The following is a 25,158-nucleotide window of genomic DNA, read 5'->3' as shown; positions in this document are numbered from 1 at the left end:
GTTGACTATAAAATTTGATAGTTGACTATCAAATTTGATAGTTGACTAACAAATTTGATAGTTGATAGTTGACTATCAAGTTGTTTGTCATTTATCAAGTCGGTAGTTTTTTACTCCCTTTACAACCACATGTTACGCCAGCAAAATGCCTGTTATCAAATTAGCACACTTTGATTAAAAAGTGTAAGAAATTTTAATAAAAAAGGTAATTTTTGAAGATTTTTTTTAAATACATGGAATTAAATGAATATTGTAAAATATTTACGAGTGTGAAGTTTCCCGTAATTAACACGAGTCGTGACATTTTATTCACGATTGAAGGTTTTGTGAATGGGAAATCGAGGGATTATTTTTTCTCGGTATACCAATAAATTTCTCCTTTTACAAATATTTTTAACCCCTTTACCATTATAGAGTGGTACCGAAAATATTAGTAAACTGAGTTATTTTTAACGATGAACCAAAAACTAATTAAGTTCATTTATTACCATGTCACCATGTGAAGGTATATTAAGTACCGGGGAACTTCCTTTTTTTACGCAAAATTGTAAGAGAAGAACATCTATCGCACTCTTTTATTTTGTGAAAAAGTCCTCGTTCCACATTCACAAAACAAACTTCGCATCTACTCTGGTGTAAAAAAAAATGCAATCAAACAGAATAATAGACAGCTCATACGAGGTTTATGGCCAGAGCGAAGCGAGGGTCGTAATCTACACGAGTCATATTTTATTTATGATGTGAGGTTGATGCTCATAAAGTGGTCAAAAATAATTCCACCTTACCCCCGATGGTTTCCAAGAAAAAAAAAATTGTCAAATTGCCTGGAGTCATTAATATAGTAAATATAATATGTATTAAATGTGACAAGTTTTCATGAATACGTCAAAAATACATTTAGAAAAGTGTCAGTCAAGGGACCTGACCCGCCCAAAAGGTGGGACCTAGTTACAACTCTATGTTCTAAATTGCTCAACAGTTAAATACGTTTTCTTTTACTGCCGTACGCTTTCAGTATAAATTGTAATCACAACAAAGTTGAGAAAATTGATAACCTTCGTATTGCTATACTAAGCATTTTGTGAATCTAACATTGTTAAACAATGCTGACTCAAAGCGGTTTTGTTTTATAAGGGAAAATCGATTGATTTTCGTCTTACAGCCGTTAAGTTCTGCTATCTCTTAACAAAATCCAAATTGAATTATCAGGAAAGCAGCGGTTGCTTTTGCCACTGACTGTTTCGATCAGAGAGACAACTCAATGCAGAGTGGTAAGAACTTAGGAAGGTGAAAAAATAGAAATGGTCGCCTCTCATGCCGACAGTGGATTCAATGGGACAACCTAATTTATGAGGTTGTGTCACACACGTCATGCATCTTCATCGTATTCCATTATGCTAAACTGTGGCACATCCACCATACCTTAGCGCACAACTCGTTTTAACCAAATACACATACAAATTACAAACCGATGAACTCATTAGTACTTCATTCGCTCGGCTACCAATGCTGGTATAGCTAATGAAGTCATTTGCTTAAATGGTATTGTATGACCTAGCATTAGGGACCATGTGCTTAACATTTATTCTGAACCATGTCTTCAAAGTATTTTACACTCTGAAGAATTTTTCGATTATTGCGCCTTAGTACATGCCTATAGCAGTACTCAGTTCACTAAAACGCAGTAGGAGTGAATATCTGAGCTGATCCTTCCCCATAGAAGGTTTTTTATTCAGAGGACTCAGAAAAACCGTTCCACCCTTAGACGAATTATTCCACCATATATGAGCTGATCCTTCGAAAAACTTTTTTTCTGTTCAGGGCCACAATGAAATGAAGATTATCCTCATTACAGACTTCATCAAACTATTTTTGTAGTTCTTAATTTGTGGTTGAGAGATTCGTGGTTTATAGTAGAATTGTGTAGTCCTTTCCGATTATAAGAATAAAAAATGTTGATTTGTTTTTAGAAAATGTAGGCAAGGCCCAGGAGCCTTGGTCGATATTTCTGTAGACTTAATTGCTGTCAATTTGCTTTACATTCTGCATGGCAGGGGCGTTGAAATGATTCTCGATTTACCATACTGTTCAAGGGCGTGCCGCATGTCCTGCGATGTAGCATGCCCGTCGAAAAAAAATTCAGATGATTTTTTCTTACAAATCAAATGATCTGATCTGTAATTACTTCATTTGATGTAAGTATTTTCAAGAGATTTCAAATATTTTACTTCAATTCGTTGAACATGCGTTTTACTATAAACGACTGTATTAGCCATAGGGTGTTGTTTATTCCTGAAGTGGTTATCGATAACGGATGATGGCAAATCCAGTCGCGAAACGTAACGTTTCGTTAAAGAAAGTGTGAAAGATGATTTGATAAATACACTTTCCGGCAATTGATTCCGCTGAGATTGATTGTCAGTGCACAGCACAGAATATTATCAAAGTGAATAGCATTCTTATTGCATCGGACTTCTCGAGAATGGCGAGAATGGGATTTCGAATGATCGTTTAGTCGTCTTGAGAATGCATTAATTGTTACTGAAAATTGATTTGAATCGATTATGATAGTGATATCAAGGAACATATTGAGGTCCGGAATTGGATCTATCTACCAATTTATCGGCAAAAACCCGTAATTCGCAGTGAAGATAAATGTGACTCTTCCACACAGTCACGACAGAGTAAAATGTACGATAACGAATGTTGTTTTTAGTTTGAGAGTTTAGGTATAAAATTGTGCAAATAGAATGCAGCTGAACATTCATTGGGAAATGCTATTTTTAAACTAAAACTGAAATTTGGTAGATTCTTGTTTAAATTTATGTATTTCTAATACATCAAATTACTAATGACACCCCTCATCGCTCTATCTTTGTTTGTGCGCGTTCTTCACTCCTATGCCATTTCATGGAGGGAAGTTATTTTGTGATAAAAGCAAACTTCCAACTGTATTTTTGAGCAACAAGCTTCACCTTCGGCACGGAACCTCTACACTCGTCGAAAAGCTATTACCAAACCAAGTTGCGAGGGAGTATACGAGTATCTTAAAATTGTTTCCGAATTAATTAAATACGTAGCAGCATACAATGTATTCGGTTATTTACAACATAAAAAACTTAAATTCACCTAAAAATTCACGAAAAATGAACCGAAAATATTCCACAAGTAATTAATCATTTTCACAGGGGGCAAAATGATATGTAATGTTCAACTTTCGCATGGGGTAGAGAGTAAAAATCTTTTTATCTCAATGAGGTAGTATAGCACATATCTAGTTCGTTAATTTTTATTACTTCCCAACTTAAGAAATCATAGGCATCCTCGCATCAAAGATATGATCATTTGGAAAAGTGGAAACGGGATGATCACTCCCGAATTACGATAATTTTAACTTGACATCAGCCCTGCTGCTATGACCTCTGAAAAATGGTAGATGTCCCCAGAAATATTGAGTTGAAAAGCAATGACATATATGTTGTTAAGTAGTAGATTTACTTTACTAGAATCACTTTTTTTTTGTTCAGAGGCTGAAAACCTAAGAGTGACAGCCTGGTATCTAGTTACTTGGTATTGGAAATTTAATTTTCATGTGTCTGGCCGAAAACGGTGGTTTTGTGGAAATGTTCTCGGGTTTTCGGCACCTTACATGAAAGGTTATATACGCATTTCTTATGGACGGTTTATTTTGGGCACTTTCACTACAACTCGCGAATTCGCCTGAAATATACCGTCCACAACAGATGCGTAAATAACTATATTATGCTTTCTACTGTGGGACGAAAGAAAAAATGTAAACCAACGGATCGAAAGTGACAGAAATGTAAGTACAATATGACCGATGTTGAGTGTATTTAAATCTCTTCCTTATTTTGTAGCTGAAATTTCTTGAATCCAATTATCACAGACTTGCGTACAATGTCTTTCTCAATAAATGTGCTGTAATGGTGCTTTTCGTGACTGGATTCACCAGTATCTTTTATCGAAAACTACTTCAGGAATGAACAACACCCTATGACTAATACAGTCGTTTACAGTAAAACGCATGTTCAACGAAATGAAGGAATAGTATATTACTTCAGAGGTTCCAAGTTGTGTATTTGATAGCCCTTCGGGTTGGGCTGTATTACCTACTTGTCAAATACATAACTTGGAACCTCGGAAGTACAATGCTTTACGTGATTAGGCAATGTAAATGAAAATAAAAGATGCCGTAACACGTAAAAGAAATAAATCTCCTGGAAATACTTAGATCAAATGAAGTAATAGATCTGACAATGAAACAATTCATATACTTGCCGTCTATTTAGACTTATTTACTTAAGACACAAATGATATTTGTTGAGGAATGCCGATAACATTTAAATAACACAAGAAATACTCACCTCAATAGCTATTGGATCTGACAAAATAACGTGGAAGTCTGACCGTAACCATAAACCAAAGATTTCACCGCTGACTCCTGCAATCTTTTCAGCAATTTGAAACTGTTCTTTATATTTCAAATGTTTTTTCGTTAATTAAACAAAAAAAACGTCATTTCATACTCAGTATACACATACCTGACGGGGACTTGTTAATAAATAAATATCCGTTTCCAGCTATAGGTAGTGGAAAAGGACCAGGCAATTTAAATGCTAAATATATTTTTCGATAATTGATTCTACTAAGAAGTAGAATTAGTGCACTGGCTACTATCCAAACGAGTAACATCGTTATTACACGCAGATGACTTAACTGATAGAGAATTTATTTCCAACTGAACGTTTACTCAGCTGGAATAGTTTCTTTAATTTCGATCATTACAACTCTATGTTCTAAATTACTCAACAGTTTAACACGTTTTCCTTTACTGCCGTACACTTTCAGTATAAATTGTAATCACCCAAAACACTTTTGAGTACTATTTAGAGTACCACTCATGCTTGAGGTGCGTTGAATCACAACATATTTGCTTGAGAGAATTGACAACGTTTGTATTGCCTATAATGTGCATTTTGTGAATCTAACATTGTTAAACAATACTGACTCAAGCAGTTTTGTTTTATAATGGAAAATCGATTGATTTTCGTCTTACCTTTTAACAATAATCAGGAAAGTAAAGGTTGTTTTTGGCAACATTGACTTTTACCACTGACTGTTTCGATCAGAATTACAGCTCTATGCAGTGGTAAGAACTTAGAAAAGTGAAAAAAGTAGAAATTGTCCATTGTCGTCTCGCATGGCGATAGTGGAGGCTATGGGACATGGGACAACCTATCTTATGATGTTGTGTCAGACTCGTCATGCATCTTCATCGCCTCCACTTGGACTGTGGTACATCCACTATATTTTAGCGCTCAACTCGTTTTAACCAAGAACACATAACAAACCAATGATCTCAGAACAGAAAAAAACATCGGAAAATTTTTCTTCGGAAATATAAGGAGAGTAGATCGACATCACAAGATATGCGGCACTGCCAGCCCTTGTATGTACGATGGACAGTATGCCAAGTCGGGAAAGAATGACAGAACGTTATTCTCAAGAAAAAAGTTGTTCTGCGGCATGCCGGGCATACCTCAAAAATAGGATATTTCTATCAAATTTGTCATGATAACAACACCCCGCATTTCATCATATACAATTTTGTTTGCGCTTCCCGGTAAGACTATATGTTTGGCCAGATTTTGATCGATAGCCGGCTGTAGGTCGAGAGTTTAGCCTAACTAATGATTTGCTTAGAACCATGCTTTGCCTTGATTCAAAATATTTGCATTGAGCAACAGCATCTTACTATTTAAGTGCAATTACCAGTATTTTATTGTTGTTGATTACATCTGAGTCATAATACCTTCGACCAACGTTCAATCCACGTGCATATGTGCACTGTTAGGTTCATGTGAAACTTTTTTTTTTGAATAAATGCCACCATATTTCACACAACGTTATTTCGCCTGGGAATTCATTCCTTCCATTATTATTTTCAGCCATCAATTTCGGACTAGTTTTATAACATCAGACCAGTTATTTCGGTTGTCTTGTTTTCGTTCTGCACAGTTTGAAATATTTGCCTGTATTTTCGTTCGATTTTAATTGTTTTTATTGGATTTTAATATTTTATTCGGTGTGAATTTGATAACATTCCATTTGCGTAAGGATTTTAAACCGAAATTGTGTCGATAACTGACGTAACTTTTCCGCGACCAGGCAAAACACTTAGGTAGTGGTTTTATTTGAATACATTCACCTGTTGATTATTACCTGTAGCTGAAAGAGTTGTATCTTACTCATTTCTGCTACGCTTGTTAAATATTTATTTAACAGCCATACAACCGCAGATAGTGAATCGGTGTAAAAAAATGTAGTTTTGGCTTTCAAATTTGTTTAATTTTCTTATCAAACTCCGTGTTACGTATGATGTAAAGTGAATTTAGTGCAGAAAAAACCATTGGTACAAAAAAACGCCTTGACTCATCTTGCAGTGTGTGAATTCTTCTCAACACTTTATACTGAAGTCGATTTTATTGTTCATTCCGACAAGTGAATTAATTAATGGTTTGTTACAAGTGATAATAAATTGTTATGACGTTTTTTTTTTCGTCGTCTCTTCTGTACATCTGATCGCAACTTACAATGCACATTCCATACACAACTGATGATGTATGTATAGTTAATATACTCAAGCCATTCGGATTTTAATTTGACTTAATAAAAACAATGTGTCATTACCATCATCATTGAGAGGTCGATTGAGATCTGTTTTGTACCGAATATGGAACCTGGAATTTATATTGGTGAGTTGCGAGAACATTTTGTTAATTAAAGATTGCCGCGACCTCGAAATCTATTACGGATCTATTACCACTATAGTGATGATAATGACTGAAGTTTCTTAGGATTTTTTTCTTCGAAGTTTAGTGTAAGAATTTGCGAACAAGTGCACAAAATTAATGGAATTCAAGTGAACAATTTCTTAAAAATTTATTGGAATATTGGTGTAGTAAGGTACGGGTACGTACAATGTGACCGAAGTTGAGTGTTTGTAAATCTCTTCCGTATTTTGTTGTAAAGGAACCAATCTTTGTGACAGTAATTTTTTGCGAAGTTGTTGACTGAGTCAATGAAGATGGTGGAGGTTGCTTGAACATTCAAAGACTATAAGGGCTTTCAAAAATTATTTCGATACAAAAGTTCAAAAGGTCCATAGCGCGTTATTCGATCGACCTGTTTCGATCAGGCCGGCACAAGTACTCGGAAATATTAAACTATTCATAAAAACAAACGTTGCGCCACCATAGGTCTCTTCCAAGGCCGTTCAAAATGTCAATCGTCATCCACAGAGAAGCCAACACAACCTCAGTTTGAAGTTTTATCGAACAAAGTTTAAGTTGCGGTTTGCTTGTTTGCTTCTGTGGATGACGGTCGGTTGTTTTCGGCCTGTAAAAATTCGTTTTTACCGTACGATGGAAGAAACCTATAAAGATCAAATCTTCTACTTTAATTGTTTAAAATATCGCTTAGTGGGTGACGCAGGGTGTGACGCAAAATCTTTTACTTTTTTTGTTTTATCCAGGCGTCCCACTTGTCCGAAATGTCCGAAATTTTACACATTTGTCCGAAATTGTCCGAAATGTCCGAAATTTTCTTCAAGATCTGACCGTATTTAAATATTGAAACTTATAAAAGGCTCTACAAAAAAAAAATCGCCTGCGGCGCGCTTCATACATTTTTCAATTATAATTTCCGTGTACCAATTCTTTGTCTTAAAATTTATATCAACATAGATGAAGGAGTAAATTAATTTTACGTACATATGTACACATGTACAACCCTTTGAATTATTTGAATTAAGATTCGTCCATCAGTCAACAACAGTCATTCGCTAATTAAATAACTGTTTTACTAAAAACGATTTTAATTTGATTAAATCGTTACTGAATTTGTTAAGGGCAGATTCCGCCAATAACGGTCTGTTGCGTTACAATTTTTAAGACTGAAAACTCTAGTTTCAAGAAAAAATCGTAGTTTCAGGCATTAGACTGATCCTTCCTCTATTGCCTCAAAGTGTTAAAAATTTGATCTGAGGTAACTGGTCATACAAAACTATTGCAATTGGCGGAGGTCTGCATTTTCAAACCCATATTCTACGGCAATCTCCGCTATCAAAATTTTTTTTCCGCCAACAACGGATTTGTTCCATAGTTTTTCACGCTCTATCGTCTCCAGCAAGTTTTTTTTCGTTCACCACAGAAACTCAGGCGTCCGCTGATAGACGATTTTACAGATTTTAAAATTTACCATCAGCGAACCGGCGAGCCGCCCTTAACTTAAACTACTTTCATTTCACTCGTCACAATCCGAGCCTACACATAGATATTTTAATAATCGATGAGATAGACACGCTCTCCTGGTTTCTTCAGGATAACTTTAACTTCTGAAGGCAGTCAAATTCAAAAAACTCTGCATCGAAATACAAAAATTTTTGATGACGTACTGTATTTCTATTCGAATTTTCGTGTTTTTAGTGACTTTCAAAATGATTTATAAAAAGTTTTAACTTTTTTTGGCATATGATACGAGACAAAGTGTCTTATAATTAGGTTCTCCATCGATAAAAAAAAATGTTTGTAACTCAATTGAAGTCGTCTGCGGTAAAAAAGTATGTTGCCTGGAAGTTCAACTAGTTTTATTTGAAGAAAGCCGTTCTAAAACTTTTTCTTTCTTTTTTAAATATTTTCAGCCAGGTTTCAGTTAACCCTCAAATTTAACAATACTTTTAGTAAAACATTTTTGAAGTCCTATATACCAGTTAATGATCAATTCATGTCACGCCAAAATATACTCCAAACAAATTTTTGAGTTTAGAATTTGTCACCAAATTCTGCTGATATAAAACGTTGAAATTTAGTGAGGGAATGATTTTTAATGTCTCACAGATGTTCTGCTGAGGATGATTATGATGTTCTAGCAATCGAAATATATACAGAGTTTTGTGAGATAGAATAAATGTCTTTTGTTTTATTTCACTTAACAAAGTGAGTTCAAAAAACAGTTGAAAAAACAGAAAGAAACGATATCTCACAGATTATTCCTATTGCGATTCTTTAGTGAAAACTGGAAAACATTTGTCCGAAATTTTTTCTGGAAATGTCCGAAATTTTATACAAATTGTCCGAAATGTCCGAATTTCGGACAGGGCAAAATTTAGTGGGAGGCCTGGTTTTATCATACATTATACTACATATGCTGGTGAAATGAAATTTGGATACAAAATGTATGAAAATTTCATTTAATCGACTGGTTGTATAGTTGGCTTAACCTGTTAGAGACGGCAAGCATATTAACAGTATTGTTATCGGGTCTATTACTTCAATCGATCAAAGTATTTTCAATCGGTTGATTTCAAATCTTGTACTTCAATTTTTTTAAACATCCATTTTACTGTATTAAGGACCATATTACCCAGAGCTTGTCATAATTTTTGTCGTCGTTATCGATAACAGATGAATTTGTGTAACAACCATGAATTGACTTACCACAATTACCATACGATTCTTGTCTTTGTCGTTTCCAATGGCGTTCATTTTTGTCATCGTTTTCAAAAGCAGATGACTATTCGTCTCAAGTTAACGTTCCAAAAGGTACATTTCCAATTTAGATCTCAAGATTTCTGGCATCAGCTTCGTTGTAAGACCGAATATCAGACGAAAGCTTATCGCTTTGTCATCGGAACAAAATCAATTTTTAAAATGTTTTTTTTTTACAAAACGATCGTACGTATGACAACCGGTTGGTTTTATCAGTTTTTTCTCGGAAAAAACATTTTCACCGAAATTTTTGATAGGAATGTATTTGTTTAATCTCGTTATCTTATCAACATATCGAAGTCATTCCAACTTTTTATGTAACATTATCAACTGACTTCACCGTATCGAATCGACGGATATGCATAATTGTACAAAAATAATTTTACAATTCAATATATCGGTGCGCAGCGCATTACATGTGTATGTGTATGAAGTCGATATCAGATTTTTAATTGAATTAGATTTTGATTTTGTTTTCAATATTGTAGAACTCAGCTATCTCTCGTATTTTACGCTAAGATTTTTATCATGTGCCGTAGTTGACTTAAGAAATATCTTGTCTGAGACGACAATCCGCTTACGATCAACTAATCACTAATGTTAGTAGGCATCCAACTATCTTGTGTACATCAAAGAGTCGTCTAAACTCATTTCATTATTCAATTGATTGCCCAAATCTAAAGATCTATCGTGAAGGCATTTACGTGAACTATTAAAATGTAAATTCGATCTAATCATCTAATCGGTAGCTCAAGTCGGCGTTATCATTCTGAGCATTTCTATTTTTGAACTATAGTGAGTTTCAGTCTAAGCAATATTGCCTGGACTATAAGATGATGTTTAGACATGATCGATGTTTGTCTCATAGAGTCTTAAGTAGTTATTTCTTTCACTGTACTTCTGTCACGGTACTTCTTTCACTGTACTCCTGTCAAGAATTTTCTACGTAGGTACGAAATGTTCGTAAAAGATGAATGGAATTGCAGGGTGGAGCGCAAAGTAGTAGAATTTTACGAAGACGCAGGCAATAGGTCGGGTATAGGTATTTCAGAATCGAATTTAGAATGATTTGTAGTCACAAAGCCTTTCCGTTGGACACATCGGTGATGCAGTAGTGAACGTATTTAAACTGAAATCTATAAACAGGTAAACTGTAGTTTTATGCTGAAGTTGACCTTTTTGGAGATTATTCTTGACTAGCTACTGTATCACCTACACGTCAAGTCCAACAGAATTCGCTGTCGACTACAAATCATACTAAATTGGATCTTTGGCTACATCTGTAGGGGAGCGCTCTTTGAAAACTAAAGCACAATCAGTCAGTACAATCTGTTGCAACTTTGTCAAAATGTTTATTTTGACGAGGTGGTGATTGTGTCGATGCAAAGATAAACCCAAACTCTCTCTCCGAGCTGATGCATTATGTTAGTGTTACCACACAGAGACATAAAAAATGTGATAGATTTTCGTGTCATTTCTAGTACATTTCGTCGCAAAATTACTAATTACGTCGCTCTGTTTTTTGGTGAACCAACTTCACTGCTTTGACATCTCATGAATATTTAGCAAAGTGAAGTTATTTCTCCAGGCAATAGATCGCAAAGAATGAAGTACTGAAAATGGTGGCGCCTCTACAGGCCAACATATGTTTCCTATATAAGGCGATTGAGTTAATTTTACATGATCTGAAACTGACCTGTTCCGAGCCTGAAGTCAATACAAGGAAGAGTGTTTTTTTACATTTAAAAAAAATGCAAAAAGTCAAATCTTTTGCTTGTATTTAACCGCACATAAGCGCATTGACGGGTATCGATTACAAAAACCAACATTATTGCTCAGCACAAAATGCACTTGAGCATTCGATCGACAAACAGTCAGTTCCATTATTCCTCATCATTGTTTCATTCTTTCACTTTATTCTTCACTCCATCTATCCTGCGCAGTTCATTCAACCGCAACCGATGTGTTTGAAATAATGAATTTAATTTTTTTTTTCATTCTTCGTCTTCTTCATTCTTCTTTTTAAATTAATTTTAATTAGTTTGTGTGATTCGAATACGAAATACATAATATAACGAGAGAGAGAGGTCTGGCGATGCAACAGTACAAACCATATTACATACATTTATATCGAAATGATGCACATTTTAATCGAAATTGTATAATTGAAGCGGATACAATCACCTGATAATTTCATTCATAAATTCATGATATTTCAATGTACGAAATTGTAAATTCGTTTGTTCGATTTGTAAACTTTCTTAATACACAGATAGACGTAAATCTTGAATGGATTCGACCGATACAACATAATTTCATTCATTCATTATTTTTTACAAAAAAGTATAAATCGTAGGTAGGTAGAAAAGATAATATGGCTTAGAGGTATACACCACAATATAATATCGCGCGGTGGTTTTTTATTATGTGATATTTTCATCGTTAATTTTACCTCTTCAAGCTTTTCCATTCTTTTTATTATTTACTTTGCATAATGCCAATCGATATTGTGTAGGTGAACCTGATTTATATGATTGAGTACGAATACACATCCAAGTACCGGTGATCGAGACAAACTCAGTTTCTATGTCAAATTGAATGCATTTTCTGAATTTTGTTTTTGTATCGATCTGAGCGCATAGATTTTAACGATGTATTGGATTTCGTTTCGTCTGGTGATTGTATCGTGTTTATTCAATTGATGTGCTCATTTATTTTAGGCTCGGTCTTTGATATCGAATTATTTTATGCGAATGTTGGTTGGCATATAGTGTATCAAGTATCTATTTAATGTACTCTAAGTCAATGATGAACTCTACGATTTCAATCCATTCTGTTAGAGAAAAGAGATGCTGTAGCTAACAACTTAATGAGTGGAAGATCGTCAGGCTATCACTCTTGCTCTTACTGTGTTAATAGTAATGTACGTATCAAGGGAAAGTGATTTCGCCCCGTGACATGAAAGGTGTTTTTGTTTACCAAAGGGTCAAAATAGGGAATTCCAATAAGACCCAAAGTTTGCGACCAGATCGAAGCGAGTGCGTGACGTGAATAACCCTCGAAACAAGCACTACAATTTGTTCTACAGATTCTAAAACCAAAACAAAGTCACAGTTTAAAAGAGAAATCACCCAGGTTCACACCATGGAAAGAAGAAATTTTTTCGTCTTAACTGACATCAGAGAGAACGTCAACATCTTATCGCTGCATTTGAGTGGAGAAAATGAGTTTATTAGCGCCGCTCGGATGAAAATAATATTGTATAGACCAGTGCCTATATTCGCGAAAATATTTTCAAAAATTTTCTTAAAATTTCTTCGTTTTCTCAAATTTCCACAAAAAAAAAAATTTTGTGCCCAAAATTGGTGTCACGTTTCAAACGTGACGTTTCCTTTTTGAATGGCGATGCTAATGCGCTGATTTAAATAGGATGTCACACGTTTTTCATTTGTAGCATCGGTGATTTCACTTCAGATTTTTTTGATTAAATCCAGGCTTAATTTTTCTATTACCCCTGACGTCTCCGTAACCAACCAACCAACCGGAATAAAAATGAACTGTTTAGCCAATTGTGAATAATGGCTGATTTTAATCCTTTCCTCTACTTTTGCGCCGTAACCGGCGTTCTTAGAAGAAGAATTTAGATATGACGGTGCGAAAGTGCCCTTACAGGTAAAATCCCACAACCTTCCTCTCGCCTAAGCTAATGTCTGGTTTCGAACAGCCAACCACCTGGCTTGAATAGATGGAACTAGACCACTCTTCAATGCTCGTTGGAGAATATTATTTCCATTTTCATGACGTGGGTTTGTACCATGTTGTCCGTATTGATTAACTTTTTCTCCACATATACAATCATGAGGACGAACGATTGGAACAGCAAGACGTAACCACCAAGAAGTAACAGATCCTCGTTTCCCTGTGTACGAAACACACATCTGTCGGTGCCAATGATATCTAAGGTTCCGCGACAGCCACTTCACAAAAAAATTTAAAAAGTAATGTGAAAGGGGCAGGTATTCACTGCCTATCGTAAATATTAACGTGTTACAAACGGTTAGCATATGACCAGTATTTTTATCGGGTCTTTTACTTCCATTGATCAAATTATTTTTAATCTGTTGATTTCAAATCTTGTCCTTCAATTTTTTTAACATGCATTTTACTATGTAAAGGACCACATTACCCAGAGCTTGTCATTATTTTTGTCGTCGTTATCGATAACAGATGAATAGCCATATGTGACAGGTTATGTAGGAAAGTTTGCAGCTGAGAGAGAACGAACTACTTGGTTTGACTTATATTCTTTATCTGGCCAGCACTATAACTTGTTTGTTTTCAGTATTTCTCTCGGTTTCATTTCCGCTATACATATGACACAAAACGGCGCAAAAAAATCCTCTCTATTCACAGATAACGTTTCGAGGTGCGACAACGTTTGCAAGGTCTGCATAAGACGTTGTGTGTTTCTGACACAATTTGTCCAATAATAATTTGTTACGTAATCGTTTCCATCATACCAATGCTAATTCTCAATATACCATCCACTTATACTCTCATGTGTTAACGTCGTATGTTGCACATTTTTTTTCGTACATATTGGACTTAGTAAAACATTAAAAGTAAAAAGCGTCTAACTGGAATGCAAAAATATTTCACACACCGTCATAAAACCCAATGGCACATGATTTAGATGGTCTGTAGCGATTTCCCTGGCTGTAACGCGTTCAGTCTGCAGTTGGGATTACATCGTAAAAGATTATTTTGTGCAATGAAAGTAATAAGTGTATGTTGACGCTATAATACACTTGAATTTGAGTGGCAAGCAATAGAGGCGATAATTGTTTGTTTAAAAAATAAATGAACGTTGGGTGTGTAAACAGTTTGTGTCAACACAACAATCGTCTAAAAATAACACTTTTTTCGCAGTTCTATAATTATTATGATGAAGTGATAGTTGGTTAAGTGTGGGCTTAGTTTTAAAGTGAAATAAGTCCGTCAAAATTGTGATGATTTATGAACGAGCATTTTTTTCTTCATGAAAATGCCGTTCCGACACATTGTTTCACTTTATTAAAACGCACCAATGTTCTCTAATTGATAGTGGAAATTGATCATCGTTTATCATTATCATCATCAATTTTATGGACTGGCTAAAAAATTGGATAAACAACTTGTTTGTTTGTGTATTTGACGGTCGCTCCGAATGACTTTATTAATTCGTCTATACTAATCGAAATGTTGTTGTTTACCTCATAAATCAATTCACAATTTACCTTTCGTCCGAACCCCATTTGAAGTTGATTTATCTGCATATGTGAATATATTTTTGTAAAATAGAAACTTTTCTGTAATTCAATGCGATTCCCAACATCAAATCCAATAATCGTGTATGCTCATTCATACCCTAGTCATTGTTTCCTACACCGCGATTGTAATCGATACAACTGTAAATTTGTTTGGTAAATAAAAATCGTTTGGATTACTGTTGGTAGTTGGTTGGTTGGAGTTTTGAATTTCCGATCGAAGAAGAAAAACATAAATAAATCTGATTAGGAGTAAATGCTTGTCGATTCAGTTGTTTCTTTGTTGAATGTAGGAGATAATAGCTAGACATAATTATATGTCGTGTTGATATTTTGATATATTGATGGGTTTTGTACGGAACCAGTTGAATATTTTGTTTATCTATGAATAGAGACTGATCATTGCGAAATATCTTGAATCTTTCGTAGGCAACAATCATCTGAAAGTTATGTCAGAGCATACAGACAAGTTCTTTTTAATCGACGCAAAACACTATTCTAAGCAAAAAATTGTTCTGCGGTACGTCTACAAAATGAACCGATTTTTTTTTAAACTTCCAAACTTCCGTGAAAATATGCTACGACCCATTTCTTCGATTTTACACTGTTTTAAGTTGAAGCTATTGATCAAAATTGAGGCTATACATAAAGTTCTAGCTACCGTGCCACTGAAACAAGTGACGTTACCGCAGAGCAACTTTTTGTTGGGAAAAACATTCTGCGTCGGAAAGGTTGAAATAGCGCTACCTAATTGATATCATCGAATCTGTTACTTCTATTGTTGTAAAAGGTCTATTACTTCACAACTACTTTGCTACATAAGAACACATTAGTTAGTTCTCATCGTTTATTTTTGTCCCTGCTTGCTGTCGATAGCAGATGACATGGACATTGGACATACTCTAGCAGACCTGATCTGAAATCTGAAAAGATTCTGATCTGAAAGTCTCTATAGCCAAAAAAACAAACAGTTTTATTGCGAATTTTTGTGCCACTTCGCTCTATTCTAAGGCAAAAAATAGCTTAAAATCCAGACTTTTTGTAGAGCATATTGTCTTCTTCCACAGCACTGCTCCTAGCATGAACTTTAAGTTGACAAGTGTTAAAAGTGGAGGCTTTAGTCACTAAAGTTTAGTGACAAGAGCCACCGCTTAGAATTGCTTGTATAGATCAAGTCCTAGTAACTGTTGACCCGAACACTTACAGCTACACCGTCATACATAGAAAACTGCCGTTTAATTTTGTGTTTTGTTCCAAAAGATGAAATTACAATTGTTTCTTGTATGGCGTCAGGGTTTGAGCTCATTATCTTACAAGAAAACCATGAAAACCAGTCAAATAATTGCTGCTCATTTTCACTGCACATATTTTCAGGCTACGGTCTCTGTGGATGATTTTTGACATTTCGTTTCTTCTAATTTCGGTTCTGAAAGTGGTTTTGGAGCAAAGAAAACTGTTGTTTTAAAAGGTCATGGGATTTGCCATATCTGCAGCTAACAGATTAAAATTAGAACAACTGACTCGATTTTACCTGTACCGCATCTGATTTCACCTGAAATATGAATATCAGAAACATTTCAGATAAATCAGCAGTCAATGGTTGAGCTTGAGGAATATCTATATACCTGATTTACCTGAAGTGTCTTCCCATGATTAGTGTTGATAAAATGATTTTACTACCTGCCCCATGCGAAAGTTGACCATTACATATCAATTTGACCCCTGCGAAAATGATCCATTACATGTGAACTATTTTCAGTTCATTTTATTGATTTTCCTAAATGGAAATCAATCTTCGCATGGGGCTGGTGGTAGTAAAATTTTGTTTTACAAGTAAATTCTGGGCTTGGGAAAAATCTCCGAGTGTATTATCGTCGGGGACGATAATATCGTTTTTGAAACGATAATATCGTCGCTGTGACGATATTATCGTTTTCTGTAACAATATTATCGTCCGAGCGACGATAATATCGTATTAGACGACAATAATATCGTTTTCCGCACAATATTATCGTCCCTGCAACGATATTATCGCCAATGAAACGATATTATCGCAGATTGAATCGATATTATTGTTTTTGCGACGATAATATCGTTTCATGCAACAATATTATCGTTTCTGCAGTGATAATATCACCCGTGAAACGATATTATCGTCCAAGAAACAATATTATCATTTCTGATATTATATTATCACCAGTGAAACAATATTATCGTCCGAGCGACGATAATATCATATTAGAAGGCAATAATATCGTTTTCCGGACGATAATATCGTTTTCTGTAACAATATTATCGTCCCTGCAACGATATTATCGCCCATGAAACGATATTATCGTTATACGTAGTCCAGTAGTCCAGTTAAATTATTCACTAAAAATTATTGAAAATTCCATATATTTGTTATTTCCATTTCTTGTTATAATATCTCCAGAACCCATCTTTTATCTTTCTATGGCAAACCAAACACCTTTCTAATTGAAGGGTGAATTCAGTTGCCGTCTATAATTTGCTTCTGTAAATTTAAATATTTTATATAAAAGTTACACAGACTAATTATTAGACGATGCGAGAGAAAAAAAATTAACACCTAAGTTACCAACACCGTTCCGGCGCCCGGCTCGCATTGAGACCCTCCGCTTCGCTCCGGGGCAATGGGCCGGATCGCTCGGCGTCTTAAAGCGCTTTTTATATGCAATGAATTACACAGACTAATTATTAGACAATACGAGAAAAAAAATTAACACCTAAGAACGTTTGATCGACTAGACTAATCGGCAATAATATCGTCCGTGCAACGATTGATGAGTTTAAGTTAGACAAGACGCGACTGAAAAGTTTGTCGGAGGAAATTTTGATCAAGACTATACACATAATAACGAATCATGTTTATAATTGACGTAAGCTTAGCTTAATATGTAAATAACGACGAAAAATTACCTCAACAAAATGTTAGAATTAAGATTGTCAACTGTGATAGATCGATATGCTGTGTTTTTAGCAACCTTCTGTAAGTAGGCAGCACAATTTATTTATTTTAATAAATTTATTCTCGCCCATGAAACGATATTATCATCGATTGAAACGATATTATTGTTCTTGCGACGATAATACCGTTTCATGCAACAATATTATCGTTTCTGCAGTGATAATATCACCCGTGAAACGATATTATCGTACAGGAAACGATATTATCATTTCTGATATGATATTATCACCCGTGAAACAATATTATCGTCCGAGCGACGATGATATCGTATTAGACGACAATAATATCGTTTTCCGGACGATAATATCGTTTTCTGTAACAATATTATCGTCCGTGCAACGATATTATCGCCCATGAAACGATATTATTGTTTTTGCGACGATAATATCGTTTCATGCAACAACATTATCGTTTCTGCAATGATAATATCACCAGTGAAACGATATTATCGTCCATGAAACGATATTATCGCCGATTGAAACGATATTATTGTTCTTGCGACGATAATATCGTTTTATGCAACGATATTATCGTTTCCGCAGTGATAATATCACCCGTGAAACGATATTATCGCCGATTGAAACGATATTATTGTTTTTGATACGATATTATCGTATCAGACGACAATAATATCGTTTTCCGGACGATAATATCGTTTTCTGAAACAATAATATCGTCCTAGCAACGATATTATCGCCGCTGCAACGATAATACACTCGGAGATTTTTCCCGTCACCGTAAATTCTTATCTCTCGTGTGCTTTCGAGCAACCTACTTGGTGAACTGTTTTTCGACAAGTGTAGTTGTATATCTCGCCTTCGGCTTGGATCTACAGATTTTACATTTGTCGAAAAGACAGTTATTAAAGCTTGTTGCTCAAAAACACAATTATGCGTTTGATTTTATCACATGAATATGGTTATCTCATGTAATGAATTACTTTGGCTGCATCCAAAAAATAGAAAAATTCACGTCAGGTCAGGTAAAATAATGTGCGCATATATGTCATAATGTGTGTCAAATATCTCCAGATTGACCTGATTTCAAGGTCACACCAACGGAGTCTCGACTTTATACATGAAAATCGTATTTTTGTTTCGTTTAATGCCCAGATAGTTTTGAAAACCGAAACAAAAATTCATTCACATTCGTATGATTCATGCGATATTTACCCTTAGATTGATAAACAATAGTCAATTATAAATTAAACAGACGAATCCGACGTTTCATTTTTTTTAGCCTTAAGTCAATAGATTAAGGAATTTGCTGAACACCGACATCAGCTAAACAAATCCGTTAAATTAACATTGCAACCGAATTATCCGTTAATTTTCGCATTCCTTTTCTAATTTTCAGATGAACGACAAGATGTTCAAAAGAAAACTTTCACCAAATGGATCAACGCCCACTTGTCTAAAGTGAGTAAACGCTGACACTGCATTTGACAGATTCGTTCCAATGACTATCGGCTTTTGTTATTTCTTTTAGACGACCTGCCCTCCTGTGAAGGACCTGTTTTTGGATCTCAGAGACGGTCATAAGCTCCTGGCCTTGCTTGAAATATTAACAAACACTCAATATGTACGCATGGCCTCAAAATTCTCTCGTTGCACAACTCAATAATCGAATAAATTTTCATTTTAGAAACCTGAAAAGGGTCGCATGCGTGTACATCACATCAACAATTTGAATAAGACGTTACAAGTGTTACAAGAGCACGGCGTTAAACTGTTGAACATTTCAAGCGAAGACATCGTTGCTGGCAATAAGAAACTGACTTTGGGTTTAATTTGGATCATTGCTTTATGCTTTGACGGTCAGAAGCTGGTCAATTCACAAGCTGTTAGTGGCATAGAGAAAAGCCTGTTGAATTGGGTGCGCCAATACACCGAACCACATGGATTCAAAGTAAATGACTTCACGAACAGCTGGTCAGATGGATTAGCCTTTTTGTATATTTTGGATGGAAATGTGCCCGATTTTGATTTGAAATCTGTGGTCAAACTTCATCCCATTGCTAGGTTTGTCAATGCAATTATTGCCAGGATGCATGGTCTAACGAAAATTTACTTACTTCCAGAATCCGCCTTGCCTTCGACCTAGCTTCTCAACATCTACAAATCGACCAATTGCTTGATCCGGAAGATGTTAACACAAACAAGCCCGACAAGAAGTCAATTCTTATGTATGTTATGTGCCTTTATCATGCAATAGACGCCCGGAAAATGGATCACGGAAGCATTCAAGATTTAGTACAACATTTTGGCAGCACTGAAGAAATGCAATTGTTGAACGAAGTAGAAATGGATACGACACGTGCTGACAACAATGCCAATGAGCCGGAAGTTCCGACCACTAAAACATTCCACATTCAGGAAGCACTTCATGTCGGAAATGTAACCGACTTGGATGAAATTTCACTGAACAAGTCGATGGAGAACATTGACGAAATTCCGTCGCCCAGCACGATCAAACGAAGTGCCACGTTCACCATCTTGAAAACCGACAATGGAGGAAATGAAATCAAAGGTGATTCGAATGCAGACAACGATGCATTGGCTGTAACGGTATCCAAAGGTGATGCAAACACCCTAACCGACCTTACCAATTCGCGTCCGCAATCTTATTCCAATTCACGTCCACAATCGACCGCCACGAATGCGTCGATTGAAATCGGCAGCTATCAGAATGCAATTGAAGTGGTACTCTCGCTGCTGCTAGAAGCCGAAGAGGTGCTGTCCAAAGATTTGGCTAGTGTTACCGATCTCAACGAAGCGAAACAACAATTTCAAGAGCATGAAGATTTCATGATAAAATTGTCAGAGTACCAGCAGTATGTGGGCAGTGCCTTAGGTATGATTCATGCCTATTAAGGCATCGAGGTTGAAAATAATATTTTTTCTTTGAATTTTCAGAGGAAGGAGCACGTTTAATGGCTGAATCGCAACAAACCACCGGACTTACATTGGAAGATCAGAACGAGATCAGACAACAAATGTTTCTCCTGAATGAACGCTGGGAAACGTTACGAATGAAGGCGTTGAACGTCCAATCGAAAATACACTCAAGATTGGCGAAAGTTCAACTGGAGAAAATCGAAGAATTGAGATTTTCGTTGACAATAACCGAGGACAAGATATCACGAATGCCAGACATTAGCTGTCACCCGGATGATATGAAGAAGCAATTTGACGAACATCGTTTGCTGGAAAGATCGTTGGACGATCAACGGGCGTTGGTTGATTCGCTAAGCAATCTAGTTGTGATCGTTAACGACGAATCGTTTAGTGAATTGGAGGATAAACTAGCTGCACTCGGTGAACGATGGTCGCACGTAGTTAAGTGGACAAAAATCCGATGGGAGAATTTACAGGACGTAAGCAATAAGTGGAAACAGTTGACCGACAGATACGCTGTGGTGTGTAAGTGGATGGACACCAGAGAACGTGATTTGAAAGCAATGGAGGCGATGGAAGTGACGGAAATCGGTAGTGTTATGAAGCGGATGAACGATTTGAAGTATTGCGGTAAAGATTTGGATGTTTTATCGGATTATCTAGCCGAATTGGAAGGGGTTGCTCAAAATTTACAGCCAGCGTCGTCGAATTTGATGGACAAAATGGAAAATCTTGGTGATCGGTGCGAAGCGTTGAAACAAATCGTTGAAATTCAGCAGAATCGTATCGAGAGTTTGGGATTCAGTTTTCCAGCGGCCAGCAACGATTCGTCATCTTTGGAGCGACCGATCAGTTGGATCGATTTCCAGTGGAAATTCCAACAGAACAACGAGTCACCCAATCAATCCGATGTTGAAATGAGCCCTCAATCGAGTAAAAAAAGGAAACTGCAAAAGCCCGACGCTTTGAGAAACGTCGAGGCGAAGACCAAAGAAATGGCCATCTTTGTGGAAGACACCGAAGCGAAATTGGAAGACTTCAAGCAGTTGAATCTTAATCAGCAGTCAACCCTCCTAACATTTTTGAACGAGGATCTGAAGCGTAAAATCAAAGAATTCTTGGAAGTCAAGGCAAAGCTCGATGAATGCAGAACCCAGTTCGACATAAGTGAAGAGGAGCAGCGATTGTCCGATATTGGTTCGAAATATGACGAATTGAGCTTTCGCATCGAAGATCTGTCGGTGAAACAGCGACGAAATGTGGTCAAGGACAAACTTCACAACAACTTGATGACCTTCAAGCTTACGTTGGCCGACTGCAGGGACTGGTTCAAACAACATTCCAATACGGCCAGCAAAGACGATCTGCAAAATCGATTAAGTTGCATGGATAAATACACCGGCGACATCAACGAATCGAAAGCGACCTGGAATTCGGAACTGTCGTCCGAATTGAAGGAATGGAAACTCGACTTTGACCAATTCCACTCTAGGTATGTACTTTGTGTGTAGCGTTCCCTTATCTATTTGTCTAACATGAATTTGTATTTCAGTTGGTTCGATCTACGTGCAGCATTGACGCGTCTGTTGCAAGAACGTGGTGGTACTGAAGATGTGAGCGCTATGCGTAGAGAATTGGAGGACTTCGTTAGCGAAGCAGAAGAGACTTATGTCGTAGTCGATGATATGATTCGAATGAACGAGAATTTGGAAAAACTGCAAGAGCTGAACGTACAATACGGAAAGCTTCAAGAACTGCACGACTATATCAGCGATAAAATGAGTCAATCTTCGGAGAATGACGATTTGTCTGAGGTGTGGTCCAAATTGCCGACACTCATCAACGAACGGACCATCAAGCAAAATGCGGCCATTGAAAATCTGAAACACTTCAACAACGAGTACAACGAGATACTGCACTGTCTGACGCAATTGGAAAATATTTTGTGCGAAGATGTGTTCATCCTGGGCGAATTTCATACTTTGCGCGAGATGGGAGATCGATACGAGTCGCATGCGTCTGACATTAAACGAATCGAAATTGACATCATCAGCGTGAAGAATTTCAGCGAAATAATTGCAAAGGATGGCGAGGACGATCATAAGCGATTTTTGGCGAAGAAAATCAAGGACGTCAACGATCGGTACACGAAAATCATCGACTTATATCAACAGAATTCCAAACGCTTGCATCAAGTTCGCAGCCAAACGGAAAGTGTTATTCTGAAAATTGAACAGATGGAACTGTGGCTGAACGATCTGGCAATGAACACGCCCAAATGTTCCAACTCGGACATAACCAATTCCAACGAATTATTCCAAATCAAAACCAAGTTCCAAAGTCTCAAGGAGACGTGCGAACTGCAAACGATTTCGTTCCGCGAACTGAACGAAATGGGAAACGAAATGTTGATCCAGATCGACGATCTCAATCAGATGAAATCGGGCACGAAGTATTCGTATCTGGCCAAGGAATTTACAAAGCTGAATGCTCGCTGGAATGAGATCACGTCGATTGTCTACAATCGCACCGGACTGTTGGAACATATTTCGAGCCAATTGGGTGAATTCAAAACATTGACCGTTGGAGAGACTGGATACCTGGACAAATTGGAGAAATGTTTACGAAAAAGTCCGGAGAATGCGGCCGATGCAGAGGAAATGTATGAAGAGCTGGATGTAAGTTTCTGTGATTTCTTCATTCCAACAATGAAAAACCCAATTGACGAATTCACTTTCAGGATCTCGAGAATAATATCCGGAATCATTCGGATGATCGTCTGGAAAAGATCCAAGAAATAGCATCTGAATTGGTCGATCATAAGATCATGGTCGATTCCATAACTAGTGAGGCGCAAAATATCACCGAGAGATGGAATTTGCTGCAACATCAGGTCAGTAGTCCTTGATACCATCCAAAAATCATTGAGCATTTTGTTTATACGTCACAATCCATGCACCACCGGCTGTTGTGTCTCTAAAAATTTGAAATTAGTGTACGGAAGGAGGATTGGGAGCTAGCACAGCTTTCGTCATAAATTTTAATTCTTCCTCCCGTACACTAATTACATCTTCGTGAACGTGAACAGCCACGACAGTACGCGTTTCCTATGTTGTATATTCTAAGCAATTAAACGGCATGCTCAAGCTAAACTGCTATACTGCTATAAATATATCGTTTCTTGTGTACCATATGCATGAAAACATGTTTCCCCATTACTCTCTATCACATATAGGCTAAGCAACGCGAGCAAATGCTTCAACGGGCTGTGTCCGAAGCTCAGACATCAGAGACCCGAGTATCGACTATGCAACAGTGGATTAGTCGTGTCGATAGTGTACTTAAAGAGCACCTTGAGAATGATACGACTATGGAAGACTTACCGCATGATTTTCAGGTATTATGGAAGCGTTGTGCATTCCCTTCTGTTTATTGTAAATAAAATTTGCATCGGAAACCGATTTGTACATACGTTGAATGATGAATGTATCTGAATTGAATGTGAGCCGCATAGGCTTATAATTTGCGAACTAAATTTCGTTGTCCATCGGTGGTAATATTTCAACAAATTCAATTAATTCTCTAGCGACTAATGGACGAGTTTGAAAGCAATGAAGAATTGCTTAAAGATATGCATGCAGAAGTGAAGTCACATCAACAGAAAGGGAAACAAGAGGCTGCCCATCGGCTCCAGGAACAAGTCAATTTATTGGAGGTGAGTTTCATTTTGGTGTATTTGATTCGTCCAACATCTTTTATTTTATTAATCGACTACAATCGATTGGACTCTCTTAATAATTTGCCACTTCACCGTGAGTAATTCGTAGTAGAATGTTCTTTGACGAAATATCCTACAAGTGACACGATTCGGTGAAACTAACATTTCAAACATGTAATCGACGACAATTGTTGGAAGTTTCCCTTATAAGGCCAAGGGACTAGAGTTTTAATTTGATCAAAATTTGGCAAAGGATATTCCTAGTTTCTGGTCATGTGTTCATATTTTTACTGTACTTCGTTAGACATGCTAAAATGATTCAATTTGATCTAAATCACTAACTAAGTTCAGGAATTCAAGATGGACAAATCTTTTACTTTATTTGATATAACGTGCTGAACAGTACTGTCGATTCAATGCATGAAACGATAGCTGACGAAGAATAATTCAAATTCAACGTCCAAACTAGATTTTGCTAGTGTACCACACTGAGTCCTTTTACAACGAAGAAGCCTTTTGAAATAGGCCGTTGTCCTCTTGCTTTGAAGCTAACATTTTAAGGTTATGAAATCTACTCTTTATCGGAAGAGAGCTTTTGCTTTCAGGTGCTAGACCATGCGTATTTTGCATGTATAAATCTTAGCCGTCACTCGTCGTAGAAAACCCAAATTGATGACAG

At 36.5% G+C, this 25,158-nt stretch overlaps 1 protein-coding gene across 6 annotated transcripts in view; it reads left to right on the top strand.

Moving 5' to 3' along the window:
* The window catches only part of LOC119076005 (dystrophin, isoforms A/C/F/G/H), a 339,975-nt gene that overhangs the window by 12,726 nt on the left and 302,091 nt on the right, over positions 1–25,158 (top strand). For 4 of the 6 annotated variants that reach the window (XM_037182582.1, XM_037182583.1, XM_037182580.1 and 1 more), the window contains exons 2-10: positions 19,221–19,282; positions 19,353–19,445; positions 19,509–19,885; positions 19,945–20,717; positions 20,780–22,253; positions 22,314–23,439; positions 23,502–23,654; positions 23,997–24,158; positions 24,348–24,476. In XM_037182582.1, coding sequence (XP_037038477.1) covers positions 19,221–19,282; positions 19,353–19,445; positions 19,509–19,885; positions 19,945–20,717; positions 20,780–22,253; positions 22,314–23,439; positions 23,502–23,654; positions 23,997–24,158; positions 24,348–24,476 — 4,349 coding nt within the window. Of the gene's footprint in view, positions 1–6,007; positions 6,777–19,220; positions 19,283–19,352; positions 19,446–19,508; positions 19,886–19,944; positions 20,718–20,779; positions 22,254–22,313; positions 23,440–23,501; positions 23,655–23,996; positions 24,159–24,347; positions 24,477–25,158 lie in introns of those variants that run through there. The other 2 variants (XM_037182581.1, XM_037182584.1) reach the window with 2 other exon arrangements.

Source organism: Bradysia coprophila, unplaced genomic scaffold (assembly GCF_014529535.1).
Source record: "Bradysia coprophila strain Holo2 unplaced genomic scaffold, BU_Bcop_v1 contig_232, whole genome shotgun sequence".
NCBI classification, from domain to species: domain Eukaryota; kingdom Metazoa; phylum Arthropoda; class Insecta; order Diptera; family Sciaridae; genus Bradysia; species Bradysia coprophila.
Note: the sequence above shows the minus strand (reverse complement) of the source record. Positions and strands in the feature narration are given on the sequence as shown.